This window comes from Microtus ochrogaster, chromosome 15, assembly GCF_000317375.1.
Source record: "Microtus ochrogaster isolate Prairie Vole_2 chromosome 15, MicOch1.0, whole genome shotgun sequence".
Lineage (NCBI taxonomy): Eukaryota > Metazoa > Chordata > Mammalia > Rodentia > Cricetidae > Microtus > Microtus ochrogaster.
Window position 1 is genome coordinate 32414998 of NC_022017.1, and position 20278 is coordinate 32435275.

General features: G+C 41.5%; 1 protein-coding gene across 2 annotated transcripts in view; it reads left to right on the forward strand.

Moving 5' to 3' along the window:
• The window catches only part of Fam135b (family with sequence similarity 135 member B), a 272906-nt gene extending 253889 nt beyond the window's left edge, over positions 1 to 19017 (forward strand). For both annotated transcript variants that reach the window (XM_005354527.2, XM_026782496.1), the window contains exons 17-20: positions 1022 to 1173; positions 4255 to 4365; positions 5946 to 6059; positions 11632 to 19017. In XM_005354527.2, the coding sequence (XP_005354584.1) occupies positions 1022 to 1173; positions 4255 to 4365; positions 5946 to 6059; positions 11632 to 11837 (583 nt within the window). In that variant the 3' untranslated portion in view covers positions 11838 to 19017. The remainder of the gene's footprint in view (positions 1 to 1021; positions 1174 to 4254; positions 4366 to 5945; positions 6060 to 11631) is intronic.
• Positions 19018 to 20278: the final 1261 nt, after the last annotated feature.

Below are 20278 nucleotides of genomic sequence, written 5' to 3' on the forward strand. Positions count from 1 at the left end.
ACTGAGTGTGCAACTTTTTGCACACTTTTCAGATCCTTGAGCCTCCCCTTTGTTATGTCTTAATTGGACTATCAGGAAATGAATGTGCTAGAACCCTGCAGGACTCTCCCATCCAATGAGAAGGTTTCAGCCAGTGCCTGTTGTAGCCTCAAAATAGCACAAAAATTTGCTCTAAAAATTTAGATAGCTCAGTTAGCTTATACTGTTTTAGCATGTAGATACATCAGCATAGGACTAAATTCATGGTGTCAGTTGTTGTTTTTAGTCTCCAGGGCTATGAGATCATGTATTTATTTCACAAATAAAGATTCTAAGGTCAGGAGTGGTTTGATGGTAATGGCATCACACAGTTCAGGCGATCCAATTGTATAGGCTGACATCTGAGTCTTTATTTTGCTGGTTTTATGTATATTGCGAGAAGAGGTAAGATGACACACCTGTCATATAATAGAGTTTTGAGAAATGACTCATTGAAATCTGAGTGGCATATTGAATTTATGGGTCTGGAGGGAGCGGGAAGTTGGAACAGAGCATGTAGGAGAATGGCCAGTCAGTATAATCAGGAGCAGACAGCTCAATACATGTGCAGAGAAATGAGCGGCTGAGTGGAGTCAGAGCTGATATGCTGACTAACCTTTTGGAAAAGTATAACAGACGGGAGTTTCAGCTTGTAAATGGCCAGGAATTCACAGTGCTTAGATAGATGGATTTCAGAAAGGACTCCATGCTGTCCCCAAATGGGCTGAGAGGAGGTCTGGGGACCAGACATCAGGGACTCCGCTTTCATAATGGACTTAAGAGGTAAACACCACAGTTCTCCTGTACCTCACTATATTTGCCTAGAGCTTCTGTTCACAAGCACCAGCACTGGGTGATAGAGAGTCTGTAGTGGCCATTTTTTTATGTCAGGTCCTCTGTAACTGGGGGAAGATGCTAAGACCTGGGTGCTTATCACTCTAGCCCATCCCTGGGCCGTGGTTCCCTGCCGGCACTCACATATATCCTTCCTGCCTCTAAACAGCTTCATCGGTCATTCTCTTGGTAACATTATCATCAGATCCGTCCTCACAAGGCCCCGGTTCCGGTATTACCTCAACAAACTCCACACCTTCCTGTCACTGTCTGGGCCTCACTTGGGGACTCTGTACAACAACAGCACCCTGGTCAGTACAGGTAAGGCTTTGTCACCCCCATTCTCTTTCAGACTTAATCAGAGGCATCAGGAACTTGGAAGTGGAGACTTCCGGAAGTGGTTGATGGAATCTTATGGCTCTCCCCAATGTGGGATGGCGGATGGAGATTTGGTATGGCAGTGTTGTCAACCGAAAAGGAAAATTAAGTTATGAAAATTTCAGCAATAAATAGGTAGAACTGAAAAATATCATATTAAGCTGATATCCAGACAAATACTGTGTTTGCTCTCACATGCAGAGTCTGTCTTCTAATTATTCAATATAACCAAAGACTCTCACTCTATAACATTCATTTACTTATTGTGAAATGGAAACTGCATGTGCCTAATGCATGCTTGCATATTTGTAAACATATTTACAGTATATATGTATATATTATAGTACATATATTACATGTGTTTAATCGCATCACATATGTTATGTGTGCATCTTTAAATATTCATGGAACACAGGTGTGTGTTTATATTTATATTTCATTATCTATTGCTTCTGGAACCCTCACAGATTCAAAAAAGCTGAGAATTTCTAAGTCTCTCATGTAAACTCATGTAAAAAAATAGTGATTACATGTAAACTAGAGAATCCTTCTTCATGTTTTATATTATCTCCAGATTGGGTTTTACCACCTAACGAAATGCAAATGCTATATAAGAAATCAATATACAGTGTTGTGTGTGGATAATGTCCGGGAAATTACCCAGGAGACACAACTATTGGAAAAATACTTTTTAACCTTTGGTGTGTTGACTTTGCAGGTGTCAAACTCAAGTGCACTGAGATCTGACTTGTGTAGGTATTCACATGCGTACATGCATTCATGGTTGTGTAAGTGGGTGAATGTACATTTAGGATTCAAAAGGAAAATTAAGAAGCAGACTTTCTATCATCTATTCTAGGTCATAAGTAACTGAATTCTATATTGTTTCCCGGCCCTCTGTTCCAAGGCCCTCACAACTTCAACTATGTTATGAGAGACTCTGGGATATAGAGGCAGAAGAAGCAAGGCTCGGCTGGGGGTGTATTTTTTTTGAGACAGGATTTCTCTGTGTAACAGTCCTAGCTGTCCTGGAACTAGTTCTTACAGACCAGGCTGGCCTTGAACTCACAGAGATCTGCCTGCCTCTGCCTCCCGAGTGCTGGGATTAAAGGCGTGTGCCAGTGTGCCATGATGATGCCATGATGATCTCCTGGCTGGGGATGTATCTTATGTTACAATGCTGGGCTAGTATTCCAAAGGCCCTGAGTTTGATCCCCAGTAGTACAAAAAAAAATGATGAGGGAGTAAAACAAGGAAACAGAAGGAAGAGGAGAAGGAGGGAGAGAGGGGGGAAGTGGAGGAAGGGGCAGGAACGGGGAGGAGGAGGAGAAAGGCTTGATGTAACATGGGTGGCAGATTATAGGAAGCTTTTCTTGTGTATGTAATGACCTGGAAGGCTCATCTAATCAGCAAACTGAAACAGAGTCTCAGGGATAGAACCACAGCACTTCACAGGCAAGATGGATGCCGTGCCTGACCACAGCCAGATGATGAAGGGCCCTGCATGATTCAGCAAGATGCTAGACCTACATGCAGACCACAGAGACAGTGTTAATGGGTTTTAGCAAATGTTTTCACATTCAGAAACACCCACAAAATATTTATATAGTAATGATGTTAGTTAAAGCGCATCCCTTAATGTCATTTTTTATTAATTATATGAGAATTCCATACATGCATACAGTGTATTTTGATCATATTCAAGACCCATCCACTCACATCCTAGAGTGAAAAACAAATATTTCTTAGCTATACAACCCAATTAAAAGCAAAACAGCTTTCAGACTGAACAAAGAGTCCTTAAAAGGTGAAACAAGACCGCATATGTCATGATTGGCTAGATCCTTCATGTGGCATTGAGGTCACCTCTAATGAGTTCTCTCTCCCTGCCATTCCTCCATTCCTCCCCATATTTTCCAATCACTCTGCAACTTTCTTCAAGGTATGACTTGGTTTCATGATTATACTCTCCAGTATCTTTAGGATGATCCCTGTGCTCATGGCTTATTTTCTACTTTTATACAGAAGGAATGTCTTTTCTTCAGCATAAACCCAAAGCTATCTTTGGACAAAAATAAATTAATTTAGCTCCTTCCTCCAAATATTTATGAACTTAAAATAATATTTAAAAAGTTTTAAAAAGATATAATACCCAGTTTATTCAACCTAGAATACCTAAAGGGATTAATTCACTGTAGTTCTTATTATATTTTCTACACATGTTGACATTTATACCAACCACTATCATATATGGTTCTCTCTCTACAAATATATGTATATATGGATATACATATATATGTGCATATATATATATATAGTTTTAATGTTTTATGGCATTCATTCATTTATTGTTGACATTTAATATACTCTTGTAATCGTCTGCATAAGCACTTCATGAGATGTGTAAACAATATATGTTCTAGTTTTCCAGTCTGTGGACCTTTGAGTGTTCTTTCCTTTGGCTACCTTTACTGAAGGAGACTAAATGATTATCAGAGTTTGCCTGGTTTCATGGACAGAGAAGCTGTTGCTGTGTAATTTGACAGGACAATTTTATACTCCCGCTACCAACACTAAGAAATTTGGGGACTGGGGACACGAGTTACTGGATAAGAACACTGACTGCACAACTCGAACTTGGGTTCGAGTCTCTAGAATGCTCATAAAAATCTGGGTGTCCCCATCATCCATGCATAGCTGTAACCCCAGTGCTGTGGAGAGAGCAGATAGAGATGGGAAGGTTTCTGGGGTTCGCTGCGGCCAGCCTTCCTCTGTGTTCAGTGAAAGACCCTGTCTTGGGAATATGATGGGGTGTGATATATCAGACACCTGTCCTCAATCAACACATGATGTTCTCCTTTGACCTCATGTGCACATGTAAATAAAACACACACACACACACACACCTAACTCTTGATTATTTGATAAAAGCCCCATTGCTCTGTTTTAAGCTAACTGAAAATATCTTCTTTGACTTTGTTTCGAGTTACTTTTTTCATCTTCATTTTCCATTTCTTTTCCTAGGCTTGTGGCTCATGCAAAAACTGAAGAAATCTGGCTCCCTTTTGCAGCTGACCTTCAGGGATAATGCTGATTTGCGCAAATGTTTCCTTTACCAACTTAGCCAAAAAACAGGTGTGTGGCTTACTAGGCCCCTGGGGATGAAACCTTAAGATAGATTCACTTTGATACCGTGTTCATTTGCTCCTGTGAGGTATGTTGACACTGTCCAGCAGTATCTCTTCAACCTGCTGAGAGGCTAGAAGCTACCCAACATGTCAGCCTGTCTCTACCTGCCTCCTGTATAGCACAGGAACCAAGGTATTGTAGGGCCGATGCAGTACATAGAAGCTGTGACTTCTATTCCCTGCCAGTCATGTAGTGTATTCTATTGGCATGCCAGGACTGTGGGACACCCTCACCTTGTATGTATGGATCCATCTTCACCCTGTGTAGATACATCCTCAAAAAGAGTGGGTAGAGCATTGTCTGGATTCCCACAAGAGCTTCCTTTTCTATTTTTCCTCCTCCTGGGGTGATGATGTAGAGAAGTGTGAAAACCCAGCCTAGATCATAGAGTCCTTGACAGAGGGAAGCATCAATAATGGACCAGTAGTCTATGTCCAGAAGGACAGCTCTTGATACCCCTGTATCAAAGTGATATACAAGCTCAAGCTATTCCTTTTGTACTTGTGTTTCCCTGTTCCAAGAGGATTATTCAGTTAGCTGCTGCAGGAAAAAAAAGGTAGGATTGGGCATACAAAGATGCTGAATTGCAATGGGTTCAACACAGAAGTCTCAGCTTGTTTCAGTCACGGAGCACTCAAGAGCTGGAGTGCTGTTCCAGTTCTGTACTGAAGTAGATCGCGGGATTACCTTTGTCCTTCCTGGGTCCATATCAGCCAGCCATTGCCTTGGATTCTGCCCCAGTGTGTGATGCTCAGCTGTGACCCTGGATATGGATGTGAGACCCTATAGAGAGGGTCAGCAAGAACAGTCAGCCAGTGTCTTGTTCAACTGTAGGTCGGATAAGAAGCGCTCCATCTTCAGGTGGGGGCTAAATGCAGTGTTCTGTGCACTGTTCCCAGATGTCCATGATGAGTACTGAGGGCTGCATCATTTTGGTGTGCTGACTTTGGGTTGCAAAATTGTCTTTTCTCCCTGTGGGAAACAAAGAAGGAGGGCAATGCTGTAGTGGAATGAGGCTGGAGAAGGCAAGCTTGGAGGAGGGGAAGTTGGCGGAGGCAAAGGAAGGCTTTCCTACTGCGCAGATAATAGGAGAGGAGAGGCTAGAATTTTGAGCCAGGAAGAAGGAGAAAGAGAAAACTGTCTTTCCTGTAGGCTCCATAATTTCCTAGCTTGCAGAGACAGGCTTTGTTCTCATTGCAAGGTACCTTTTCTGCATTTTTCTCAGTGCTCACAGTGAAACTCCTTGGCTTCTACACTCTTGAGGTCAAGGACTTATTCTTACATCCAAAACACAAAAGCCCTGACATAAGGAGTTCCTTTCTCAGCTTCTCACAAGTGCCTGTATGTCTCCTCCCGAGCCATTTGTATTGACACTCGGAGCATTAGTCCTGGGCAAATGTACAGCACAGCGTCTGGTGTCTCCTCACTGCCACTCTCTGGGGGAGACTTCTAAATTTGTACAACCCAGAGGGGGGGTCAGTATAAAGGACCTAGACAGAAAACATTCACCTGCCTTCTTGTTCCAGGGCTGCAGTATTTTAAAAACGTTGTTCTGGTTGCTTCTCCCCAAGACCGTTATGTGCCGTTTCACTCAGCGAGGATCGAAATGTGTAAAACCGCCCTCAAAGACCGACACACAGGTGAGCTCCATTTCCTTTTGACAGGGACTTTCTAATTTTCCAAGTGAAAGTAGATGCATGAAATCTGGAGCATATATACTAGGTAGGTTCAGGCTCTGGGCAGCCTACACTGCTGCCCTGATTCTGGAATGGAATATTGGGATAAGTACAGTCTGAGTGGGCACACAGATTCCTGATAACAGTATGGATGTTTCCTTCGTGTGATGCGAACATCCATTTGCTTGTCAGATGCCTGGAACTGGTAAACTCCGTTTGTGTGTTGTCCATAGAAAACAAAAGGACAGATGCAGACTTGGGAAATGGGCCCTGCCCTCTAAGGACTTTAATGTCTAGTTAGAGCAGGGAAGCAACGGTGTTGAGAGCAGAGTACAGTGGATAAGGAAAGGAAATAGTGTGTAATATATTCCATTTTTATGAGACGGAAATGAGACAAGGCCTGGAGACTATTGGGGTTCTGTGGAGAGGTCAACTGATAAGGGTGTAAGTTTTCTAGACAGCCAGGACCAGGAGATGGGCTAGCATTCCTTGTTTCTCTGGCTGGTTAGTTTATTTCTATATAGTATATTTTAATGTTTCAAAAGTAAGTGTTTTTGTTATATTTTGGTTTTTTTTTATATTCTGAATTTTTAAAAGGGTCTAAGACCCCCAAACTAGGTAGGTACTCGTATGTAAACATTCAAAATTTCTATTTAAATTAAGGAAAAACCTAACAAAAACGTGGATAAAAAGTTACCTTAATAATTTAAATACAGGAAATGGTCTTGTGGTTTTTTACAGTCTAGTATGTGTTCTGGAAAGTAACCTAAGGTGTGTCACAAAAAAATTACTTATTTTTTAATGGCTGTCCATGAGAACTTATTGCACAGACCAGGCTGGCCTTAAATTCACAGAGATCCTTCTGCCTCTGCCACCACATATGACCAGAAAATTATTCTTTAAAATAGAAAACTATTAAAAATAAATCTTTTCCAAAAATGATCAGAGAGAAAGGTCAGTGATTAAGAGCATATATTGCTCTTGCAGAGGGCCTGAGTTCTATCCTGGTACCCATATCAGATAGCTTACAAACAGCTGTAATTCTAACTCTACAGAATCCAATGCCCTTTTCTGCCCTCCAAGGATACCCAAATACACATGCCATACATAAATGCATACACACATACACATGAGTGAAAACATGTGAAAACACAGCTACATTCACAAACACATGAGAGTGTAAACACACAGATGCACTCACACACACTTGAGAGTGTGAGCGCACACACTCAGACACAGACACACACAGACATATTCACACGGAGAAACACACATACATAGACACACACACAGTCACACAGACATATACACACAGACACATACACACATTAATCTGAAAAAATAGAAAAGTATTCATTCATAGAGTATTTGGAGAAGCCAAATCTATTTTATCCAATTGTGATCATAATTAGTTCTTCCTGTACTCCCCCTTACCTCCTCCTCATTTTCTTTTATTCTCTTTGTATGCAAGTGTCGACTTACAAGTGGTGGATTTCCAGGGCTGTGATGATGATTCAGTAGCTGAAGTGCTTGTTGTACAAGCTTGAGGACCTGAGTTTGGATCCTAAGCATTAAAAGGCTGGGGATGGCTTTGCTTATCTGTGAGCCCAGTGCTGAGAGGAGAATGGTCCTTGGGCTCACTGCTTCTTGAGTTTAGCCATCTGGCGAGCTCCAGATTTGGTGAGAGACCGTCTCTAAAACAGTAAAGGAGAGAGCAAGAGAGTAAGACACCTGACGTGGATGATCTTTGTCTCCACTCACCCATGTTCACACTTACTCAGCAATGAACACATACACACACACACACACACACACCATACACACCACACACACCACACCACACCACACAAAGCTATAATTTTTTTATCATGGTTTGTTTAGCATGATGTTATACTCCATTGCCCATGATTAAACTATTATATGTATATACATACACATCATCTTAAATATTCTGCTTATTTTATGAATATATTACAACTTAAATAAAAATTTACAATTTTCTGCACTTATATGACCCTTCTTGTTTAGAAACATTATAAAATCCGATTGCAGTAGAAGCCTTTGTGTGTTTGTGTAGTGCTACCGAAGCAAAAATAGTGATTAATCTAAGCAAATTGTCTTTTAAAATAATCATTCAAGTTATCCTGTTCTACCAGAGTGCCTGAGGACCAGATTCTCTTCCATTTATGAGATATTAATTTAAAGACATTTAATAATAATTTTTCAACCCAAACGTGATTTGATGCTTTTTGCTGATTGACTGACTTTTAGATTTATTATTTTCCCAGAGAACACTACTCTACTCTAAAACCAGGGCAAAAGAGCTAGTGACCTGGTTTTAAGCTCAGACTTGATCAAAATGCATCAGTGCTAGAAGACCGTACCGCTGCTAGAAATGATTGCCAAGCCTTTCTCTTCTGTGGTCATTCACTAGCTTTCAGGCTTATTTTCTTTACCTCCAGTGATTTTGGTGACATTTGAACTTTGTAAATGCTTAATACAGGGCCCCTAAATTTATGCATCAGGTGCTAAATATAACCCACAGCCACACCCATTTGCTTACCCTGCAAGCTTCAGTTCCAGATTTGAGCCAAGTGTTGGTGACACTCCTGGAGGTCTTGTGAGCCTATGGCATGTGCTGGCAAGTTATGCCTGTCCTGTATTAGAGCAAAATTGCCGAGCGCTGTGGTCTTTGTGCATCAGGGACAGTTCTATGCCCTTTGCATGTTTCATTTCCTCTTCGTGGTGAGAGATGTAATTCCAGTTTCACAGAGGAAAAGAGAGGTGTAGGTTAGGTACCCAGTAGGGTTTGCAGATGACGTTTTCCTCTAGAATTGGAACGACTTATTCTGCAAGCTGCAAGCGTCTAAGAGTTTGTCAAACACTAGCCAAAAGCTATTGCTAAGATGCAGCCTTTTATACCACTCTCTTCTGTTTTGGATACATTTGCTTGCTGCTCCTCTTTAAAGGATATCCATCTAGGATTTGAATCCTTCCAGTGAGAGGGAGAGAAACAGCACCCCCTTTTTCCTATAGTCATGTTTACATGACACTTTTAAATGAGTTATCAAAGCCACGTGTCTTAATTCATAAATTTATCTGACCATGTGGGAAGGTTTTATTCATTTCATTATTTTGTTTTCATTACGTATTGCTAAAAAAAATCCTAGTTTCTAAAAATTCTGCGATAAATCTCCTGACCTCCCATGTCTCTTTGTAACTGCGTTTAGTCACCAGATTGTTGTGCAGACAATTTTATACCAGCCTGAAAGTTAACCAGCAGGAAAGGGGTGCTTTATTTGAGAAAAATAATTAAGGATGCGCTATGTATATTTAAAAATAATTACTGGGAACCACCTCTGAGTTCAAGGCAACTATGTGTCTCAACAATATCTGTCTCATTTTTTATTAATTGTGCTTCAGGGCCTACTGCATATATAATATAAACAGATTATAAAATTGGTAGAACAGTATTCTTCTGTTTTTTTATGTTACAGCATGCAGGTGTTATTCTTATCATAGCATCTGTGAAAAGAGGCAGGGACTCTTCTGACCACACCAACAAGCATGGCTTACCTATTACCCTATCAACCATTCCTTTAAAAAAAGAGTTTTATCTTTATTTCTTAAAAATTTCATACATTTATACAATGTATCTTGGTCATACCCACCCCCTTTCCCTCTCTCCAGCCCCTTCCACTAGCACTCCCCAACACATTTTTTCATCCAACTTCGTGTCTTTAGTTTTAGTAACCCACTGAGTTCAATTAATGTTGTTCATAAGCACATGGGTATGTGGTGACCAACTGGGGTCACCTACCAGGGGCTGCACTTCTAAAGAAAATTGAGCCTCCAGCCCTCAAGAGCCATCTGGAGGCAATACATCTTCATAAGAGTATTCATAAGAGGGCTGGAGAGATGGCTCAGCGGTTAAAGGCATTGCCTGCTCCTCCAAAGGTCCTGAGTTCAATTCCCAGCAACCACATGGTGGCTCACAACCATCTGTAATGAGATCTGGTGCCCTCTTCTGGCATACACACAGACAGAATATTGTATACATAATAAATAAATGAATATTTTTTTAAAAAGAGTATTCATAAGAGTGGGGCCTCTGGAACTCCTTTCTCTGTTCATTTTTAGCTGGCTTGATATTGTGCAGGCCAAATAACTGCTCTGAATTATGAACGCATCAGCCAGGCCACACCTAGAGTCCATCCTTTCACGCCCTTGCCCATCCTCCAGGTCTTTTATGCTGACTTTGGATCGACTTCAATGTCCTCTCTAAAAGCCATACTTGGCGCATATGATTTTATGACATAAATTTGCTGCTATTCTCAAGCAGCCATAGAGGCTCTTTGGAAGCAGAATTCCTTTTATTCCAACCACAAGCCATTTCTGTTCAGACAAATTGGAAGATCAGGGCAGATACTTTCACAAAGAAATCCAAGACTATTCCAGTTTGTATTTTAGCTTCCTCAGCTTCAAAAGTATCAAGACCTTGAAAGAGGAGAATAAGAGGCTAAAAGCAGTGCTCTCTGCATATGGTCCAGTCCAGCACCCTCCCACTTAGGTAGACAGCCCCGATGGTGGGCACTAATGTTAAGTTGAGGGGTAGAGGAGCAGAGTAAGGTTGTTGGTGTGGAATGGAGCAGTGTCTGGAGTGGGGTGACTTGATGGGAGCATTCAGTATGGTTGCTCTTTTCTGTGAAAACTGAGTACTATAATGACTTTATGACACAAGTCTTAGTTGGAATGGACACCAGGAGACTTATGTCATAGCTGTGGTTTCCACCTTCTCCACTGAGTCAAAAAGCCACCTTGCCCCTCAGTATCATTCCAGCAGGTGTCCCTGTATGTCATGAAGTTGGTCATGAAGATGCTGCAGGAATAAAGCTGATGGAGGAGCGATGTGAACTATAGACTCCGGTAGACATGATGCTCTTTGCTCAATGATTTCTCTTACTGCATGTCTCTATGTCCTGCTTTCTAAAGCAAACCTGAAACGGAGTCACTTTTTCGACCGAAACACAATCAACTGAGTCTTTTAATTATAAAAATAAAGGAACCCAATAGTAGGAACCTCTATATCTTTCCCCCACTTCATCAGAATCAGGGGATAGTGAAATGCTGCTTGGCCTTAAATTTTGACACCAGGAAGTATCAGTTTTCATAAATGATTCACATATGGATCCAGCCCCCATGGTGTTCTGAAGCAGAAACTGAACCTCTGATGACATTTACTTGTGTCTTCTTCATCTTAGTCCCTTGCTGGGAGACATTCTTCTAGGAATCTTTCTCACTTGTGCTGTGACTTCTGACACCAGGGGAGCTATGTCATCAGAAGAAAGCCATGATAACCCTACCAAGTGCAATCTCTAGAGAGAAATTGGATTTCATTCCCCATTTATTTGCACCCACTAGCATGAGGTTGGAACTCAGTCTCTCATGGGCTTTGCCAACACACGTGCAGAGCTGGTCTCCAGCCTATATGGCAACCTTCTGCTCTAACTTCCTCTGTTTTCTTCCCTCCTTCCAGGGCCAGTGTATGCAGAAATGATCAACAATCTCCTGGGCCCGCTGGTGGAAGCTAAGGACTGCACTTTGATCAGACATAATGTGTTCCATGCTCTGCCCAACACTGCCAACACTCTGATTGGCCGTGCAGCTCATATCGCTGTGCTGGACTCGGAACTCTTCCTTGAGAAGTTTTTCTTGGTGGCAGGACTCAATTATTTCAAGTAGGGCCTCCAGGGAACAGCCGGGTGACTGGCCAGAGCTGTTTAAGACCAGTTCGGTTCTTAGCTATGTCATGCTTTTCCATACCTCTGAATTCCAGAGTGGAGTAGAAGGAGATGGAGGATATGGAGGGATGAAGCTGGGGTGGGGCTGGACACTAGAGATATTTGTAACTGAGACATTGAGGAAGCTGAACAAACAGTGTAAACCACAACAGTGTTCTCGTGAATTTGTCTAGCTACCTAGAGTCTCATTCAAGTTGTTTCTAGGGATAATATGAGAAAATAAGAAACAGAACACACTTGCCATTGGTGAGCCCAGCTTCATAACCACCCTGGCTCATGGGACTTGATCCAACTTAACTAGATTTTGCCAGTCTGTTATTAGGTCATAGCTTTATCATGTGTTAATTCTATTAAGTGCACACAAACATTTCAGAACTCAGGTTAACTTCTGTGTGGAAGTGGGGCATCTTCCTATATATATGACCCCCTTAGTAGATCAAACATACCACTTGTTCAAAAATTGTTCTATACACGCTCTTATCCTCTCCCTGATTTCTAAAGAAAGGACAAGGGAAAGCGTGATAAATCCACATTTTGTTTTCTAGCGGCAATAGGTAGGGCGACTGAATTAAAGGGGAGATAAAGGCAATGCTACTGGTAAATACAGGTTTGGTGTAAACAGAAACAGCTGCGGGGAACATATCGAATGACTTGTTCCACCTACTTCCTTAAACTTTTTCTATGCATAGCCTGGTCCACAGATTGTTTTCAATGAATGCCTGAAGTCCTGTCCGAAGTAGAGAAGACAAGAGAGGCTCTACCTGGCACAAGGAGGCAGTCGGATGAATGCATGCACGTGCGAAACTTCTGCTGACACACTTCCAAAGACATGCTGTATTAGCCTTGAATGCAAGGGCAACAATTCAAAACCATTGACATGGCCAGCTGTTTCTCTTCTCCCTGGAAGGAGAAAGACAACCCAAGAGAGGCATGCTGGGTAAAGAACCTCAGGGGAGCTCTAAGAAGGGTGCTGTTATCTTTCAATAGTGATGTCTTCTTGCCTTAGGAAAATAAAGGGCTAGGAAAGACCACATACATAAAAACTAATAGATAGCAGAGGCGAAAGTGAGATCAGACTGGAGAACAAAAAAGCTAGAATGGAAACCCAACTTCAAGTGTTACTGATGGGTGACAGATGCAGAAGGTTTGAAAATAACCGGGATATTTAAAATTGTCCCCATTTAAGTGCATTATGTAGGATAAAGACAAAAAAAATGAACATTTAGATGATATGCATCAACCAGGGCAGCATGAATGATCACACTGGAGACAAAGACTGTGGGGCTTTTTTTCCCCCCCAGAAAAACCCTACATGGTATGGAAACCTGTCTGCTCTGGGCATCTGAACCAGGTTCCCAGATCACTGATCCCATGGGAAGAAAGCCATGGGAATCTGGGTGGGTGCAAGAACCATAAACACACACACATACACACACACACACACACACACACACACAGAGTGTATAAATTCAGACCATGGGAAATGAGTGCAGATGGTTAGTTTGCAGGGCAGCAGACATGTGGCCACCCACATGGGTGGGAGGCTGAAGGCTCTGCAAAGGTTGACCTACAATGGGTTCAGGGTTTCTCCGAGGGTCTTTTCTGCATTTTTTGATATCCTGGTCTTGATGCATACATTTCTCATTGGGCATTTTCCTGAAGTCCCGAGTCAAGGATTGGCACAGGCTCTTGTCTAATCAGTGGCCCTGACATGTTGGATTTGTTCCTTGGAGAACACTTTTTTCCTCATCACACAACCCAGGATCTTCTGACTCAGACAAGCTCTGCTGCTTCCCGCAGCATAGTTAATCTGTAGCAAGTTCTCCTTTCTGGATACTGCGGAGCCCTGCCTGTCTGGTCTGAAATGCTTGCTTCCTGTTGTGTTTCCAGCCCTCAGCAGCAGCACTTGTCAACCCCTGGTCATGTGAGAGACCACGTAGTACTTACGGAGCCAGAATGAGTCTGACGATCCTCGTCTTTCCCACTAATCAGATGCCATTTTTAACTTCAATATGCTGTCTGGACTAGTGAGAACTCATGGCAATAACCGTTCAGCTGCATGGCACGCCTCTTTTAGGTGTCCTGCTGTCTTTGTAAACCCTAACTGGCATCTGAGAATCCACCCTCACCATGTAGAAGGTGTACTCACGTACTGTAAATAAGAGTGTCAAGTATTACGTGTCATGCCTCATTTGAAAAGGCTTTTTTATGTCTCTTTCTATTAAAGTATATATATATAACATATATATCAATATACATAATATATATGTATAATGTAAACATGGACATTCTATTATTGGTTATAAAAATTATAAACAAAATTCCTGTCAAGGTAATGAGCCAATATGTTTCCTTCCTCAGTTCTGTTTTAGGTTTTGTTTGTTTGATTTGTAGTTTCCCCAAACTAGTTAGAAATAAACATTACCGTCCTTGAGCTTATTTGGAATTTGCTGATCATGAACCAAATAAACTCAAAGAATAATATAGAAGCTAAGGTCAATCTGGATTCAAGTAATGACCTCAGTGGCAGGCTGAAATCAGGTGCAGTGCTGAGAACATGGGAAAGTGTAGAAGGGAAAACACATTGTATACATTTCCGTAGTTCCTTGACATTCTGAGTTTCTGTCTGTGTCAGACAGGACCCCACAGACATGTGAAATACAACTCTCAGGAACTCGAGAAGGACCCACCAGTTATTACGATCTTATCAAGGAAGAGCTGGACTGGAGCCTTGAGATGGAGCAGGGTGTTTGTAGAATTCTGATTTCCATTGTCTGGGGAAGAACAAGAAGATAGCCATGAAAGTGAGTCTACAAAGAGAAGCCCATTCTTCCGTGCACACAGCAATCATGGCATTCTTCATGACATTGTTCCTCCACTGGATTCATCTGTATGACGGCCTCCTTTGTGCTCAGATGCACTGCTAACTCCAGCCTCTCAGGGCTTAGCAAAATCAAGCGGGGACTAAAATTGATGTGCCTCACAGAAGCTGCATGGCTAGGAGAGCTCAGAGACAGGACTACAGCCTACACCAGAAAGGTACTGTCCGTCAGGAAGTCCTCCTTGGGGGCACTTTATGTTAAAGCCTTGACATGAAGGCTGAACCAAGAGTGGGCCCAGTGAAGGGTTGTCTGAAGTAACCTCCAACACAAGGAACCAAATAAGACATTAAGGGATGGGAGAGATGGGGAGCAAGAAGAGGAAAGGATCGCACATTAAAGAATAGGTGGGGAGTATCTGAGCAGACGTGTCAAAAGGAGGTGTGAGAATTCTACATTTACACAACACTTTCTTCTCATGTCAGGAAGAAGTTACCACTGTGATCTCTGACAAGGGACTCTAAATGGAAATGAGATGCCCAGGTGGCAGCCCTGCCCCAGTTAAAATAGCCCTCTCCTGTGCTGGTTCTAGGGATCCTTGACCCCACCCCTCCCCCAGCCTTGCAGGAAGTCCATGGCTGTGCTCTTTCCACCACTTAGTGCTGAACTGTTGTCATTTGGAAGTACATACAGACATAACTTCTGCACTTCTCCTTGAGAAATCTGAGAAGATGACAACAGATAGGATAATACAAAACGTGGAATAGTTGTTTAGAAAAAATACTCTAATTCTTTAGAAATATCATACACGATCATACACACTTTCTCTCCTCAATTCTTCCTTTGCACTTCTGTAAAATCATCTCCCAGTCCTCTTCCTCCTAACCTCCTGACTTTTAAAACTAACGAATTAAGTACAGTTAGTAGTACTGCCTATACATGCTTAGATATGTGGCCATTCGCTAGAGCATTGGAAACCTTTGAGTAGCTGTGCCTTCAAAGGAGAATTCTCCCTTCCTCCAGAAGCTACCAACAGTTGGTAGCTTCTGGGTAAGGACTGAGACCCAGAGATCAGCTTCCCCATCTATGTGGGGGTTTTGCCTGACTTTATCTTGTGTAGGTCTTATGGAAATGACCAGAGTTGGTGAAAATATGGGAGCCTGATAACATGTCATATCCAGAAGACAGCATCTCCCAGCATTCTTTCCTAGCTTCCAGTTCTTCTATTCTTGTTTCTCTGCTCTACTCTTCTGCAACAGCTGTTGAGCCCAGGTAGGGTGAAGTATTGCTATGGTCATCCCATTTGGGGGCAGCCCCCAGTGTCTCATTTTCAGCACTCTGACCAGCTCTGCATCTCTGCAGTGACTGCCATCCACCACAACAAGCAGCTCCCCCTACTGAGGCTGAGAGCAACTCCTCTCTATGGGTGTACACATAAATATTTAGAAGACAAATTGATGATTATGATCCTTTACCAAAATGGAAAGAGTAGTTTCTACCCTAGTGCTTATGATCTCTCACATCTTGGGCTTTTGACCAGCACTGCACAAACATGGAATTCCTTCCTGTGGAGAAAGCCTAAAGTCTAGTCATAAAGCTGCTTGTCATTCAGTGTTGTATATATTATGTACAAATGATATTGAGGGTGAGGTCAAGTATTTGTTTTTCTAGAGTTGAGGTTTAAACAGTGTGCTTTCACTTGATTTTGGAGGGAGGGGGCTATGTTTCTTTTAATCCAGTTACTTGATTGGAAAACACACAATTAAAAAAATCAAAACCAGGTATCAGATGATTCCCAACCTTATGAGATTCTAATATCCCGTGTAAAACACCTACCTAACAAATAAGTTATATTACATAAGAATTATTTTCATCAACAAAGTAGCTTCACAAATCGTTGTCAGTGAGAGCAGCTGGGGAATAGGGGAAGTGTTCCATTTTGGCAGGACGTCTGTGTTGCTCCATCTCTACAACATAGTTTCTGAAACTGTGATGTCTGTACTTTCTATTATTTTCATCCCAGGATAGCAGACATATATTCATCCACAAATCAAGTCCCTTTATGAAAGGGCTTGAGCCACTACTCAATTGTCCACAGAGAAGACGTTCCTGTAAAGAATAAATTGAAGCCACAATATCATGCTTTTATCTTTGTGTTCTCAAGGTCCTGTAAATTCATTAAATCTTGAGATTGCAATCACATTCATAATTCTTCCATATGTACACATCATCCCTTGAGGTGAGAATCATGTGTATTCTTCTGGAAAACCAGAGGCTCAGCCCCTTGCTTGACACAGAATGGGGATGGGATGTGTGTGTGTGTGTGTGTGTGTGTTTGTGTATGAGCGCATGTGCGTGTTTGTGTATGTGTGTGCGCTGTCTTGATGTGTTTTGTTTTGAAAGCCCATTCCCTTTTCTCCAGTTTCTTATATATTGCCACAGCAACTGACATTGATGCAGGAGCAAATCAGCACTCTAGTAAGTTGGTACCATGAACTTCTGAATTCACAAACAGTAGCATCACGAGATAATAGCATACAGTAGTGTTTCATGTCATGAGATGAACCTACCTTCTCACTTAGGAAAGCAGTTCAGATATGGATGAGACAGGGAAATGAAGCTAGGACAGAGAATTTGCTGAATCAGGAATTTGCAAATCTGGGGGAAGCTTGGAAATATTTTGTAGCAAAAGGGTTTCTGGAGGCAATTTCGTAGGAAAAAATTAATAAATGTTCTATGTGGCTTAAATGTGATTTACAGAATGGCTTGAGGGACAGTCCCTTGTATGAAACGTTAGGCTTAGGCTTTTATCAGTTGAAATATTGACTCCTAGGTATTTTTACTCTGCACGTTTGGAAGTTAATTCAGTGTGTGATTGGTTAGATTATCTTTTTTTTCTACTCAGGGTACATCATCAGCCATTATTAAGAGTTGGGAAAAGTTTGTAACTTTGACTCACATCTAGAAAAAGAATTATATCTAACAGTGTTTGGAAGCTGAAATCTGTTAAATGTCACTGATTCCTTTATATTGCTCCCAATTGCAGAGGTATTTTTAATGTCTTTTAGCTCCAGGCTAAATTGTTGCATATGGGAAAAATAATTTTCCTCATCTTTCATATCCCATGGAACTTTAATAATAAAGTATATCTAACATTGTATGATTATATGTTTATATGTATATATATACACATATGTAAAGGAAAATACTTGCATTATTTTCCTATAAAAAGTATAGCTCATGTAGTCACAATCATTTTCTATGTTTTGATGAGAAGTCAATGATTTTACTTTTACCCATTTTCCCCCATAATTCACTCTTGAATATATTTCTTTTATAAATATCATTTATTTGGTATTTCTTTGGCTCTGTGATAAATCTAGGTGGTCATTAAAAGTATTAGGTTAGAAGGCTTCCTTTAATCTGGTGGGAGGAAAAGATGGCTATTTAAGCAGCCTGAAATGGAATGAACTAAGAGTGTTGGGCAAAACAATAAGGATATGATCCTGTGGCTCTATAATCGAACAATACTCCTAATATTGGGATTTTAGTTCCCTAGGTGGGTGTGGATACAGATGATTGATCCCCAGGAAATGTCTAAGTGATTTCAACTCTACTCAGGTAGGATTGCAATGCTTCCTTGAGCACAGCCACCATTCCCTCATCAGTGTCAAGATAGGAGATGGATGGTAAGAGATGAATGGTGTGTGCCAACATCTAGGCTGCCAAAAAGTTCTTCCTGCCCGGTGCCATATCACTTGGCTGTAATTCATAGTCTTTGGATTTTCTAAAGACTCTAAGGACTTTTTTCCCCCCATTTAGCAGATAAACTATGGCTGTGCAAACAAATATGAGGCACATAATGGCTTCAAAAGCATGGCCATGCTTAGACAAGGAGCTGCCTTGGACCAATGTCCTTTGATAGCATAGGGTAAGGCTATGAAATTACTTATTTTAACTTTTATTTATTTTTGCAAATATTGCATATTTAGATGATGAAGAAAGGTAAGGTATTTTATCATGGTCTCAAAGAAAGGACTTGTATGTATAGCCTGATGCCACTGTGATTTCTAACTCATATTTACTCTGCTGAAAAAGAATATACATACAATAATCAGTTTCCTAAATAAACTTGCCAATTGTCTGTGACACAAAAACCTTAGTCATAACAAAATCATTCGTGCCAATAAGCTCCATTATTTTTCTACACTTGCTTCCCGGTTGGCGTTTTGTGTAACATGTGATATAAATGTGTATAAATGATAAGCAAAATAACAATAATAAAACCCTTTGATTCTTTTACCACAATTTGTGTGCATGGGGTATATTAACGTTATATTCACACTTTGTCTGCGTCAACTCCAGTGCTATAATAAAATGCCAGAAACAATCAGCTTACCATGAGGAAAAGCTTTCCTGTGGTGCATAGTTTTACAAGTGCAAGTCCATGGTCCCCTGGCCTGAATGTTTCGAGACTGTGGTGACATTGTGAGATAAAACAAAGTTGTTCACTTTGTGATAGCAGAAAAGAGGGCAACTGGGGTCCTAATATTCCCTTTAAGAAGACACACTGGTAACTTAAATAAATTTCTTTCACTAGTCCTCATTTCCAGAAAGCTTTAAAACTTCTCAAAAGATGGGTGACCAAGCCTTTACCAGCTGGCCATTTAAATTGTGCATCATTTAAGAGCTGAACGATTTCTTTCCATAGTTGATCAGAGGACATGGACAGCATGGATGCTATTAGGGGTGCACACTGTAAGAAAGGCTTAGGGTGTTCTGTTGTAGCTGGCTTTGGAGTTAAGAGAGAGAGGGAGGAGCAATCATATGAGCAAGAGGGTGTTCAAGATCATGATTGGGGAAACCACAGACACAGCTGACCTGAGCCAGTGGGAGCTCACAGACTCTGGACTGAAAACTGTGGATCGTACATAGGACTGAACTAAGCCCTCTGAATGTGGATGACAGTTATGTGGCTTGATCTGTTGGGAGGGGGTGTGGTGGAAGTGGAACCAGGATTTATCCCGGGTGCATGAACTGGCTTTTTGTAGCCCATTCCCTATGGCAGGATGCTTTATACAGCCTTGATACAGGGGAAAGGGACTTGGTCCTTTCTCAACTTGGTGTATTCGACTTTGTTGACTCCTGAAGGGAGGCCATAACCCCTCTGAGGAGTGGATGGGAGGAAGTGGGGAGGGAGTGGGAGAAGTAGAGGGAGGGGGAACTGGGGCTAGTATGTTAGATGAAAAAAAATAAATTAAAAAAAAATAAAGTCTTTATCTGAATGCCAGGAGAATCTGGTTGGTGAATAGTAGATGGCATCCAGTGACGGAAGATTCTAGCAGTCATATCTCTGTTTAATGAACTCAAGAATGCAGAGAGTTTCACATTCAGGGAGGCTCTTAAGCCTCTCTGGAGCAGTGTCCCTGGTCCCTGGGTAGTGACTCTGTGGAGTGTGCCCATGTTGTAGGAGCAAGTCCATCTACTCTTTCCTACTCAACTGAAAGCCACCAGGGTATCTACATTCCCAGGAGGAATGACCAGTGACAATAGCTGTGGCATA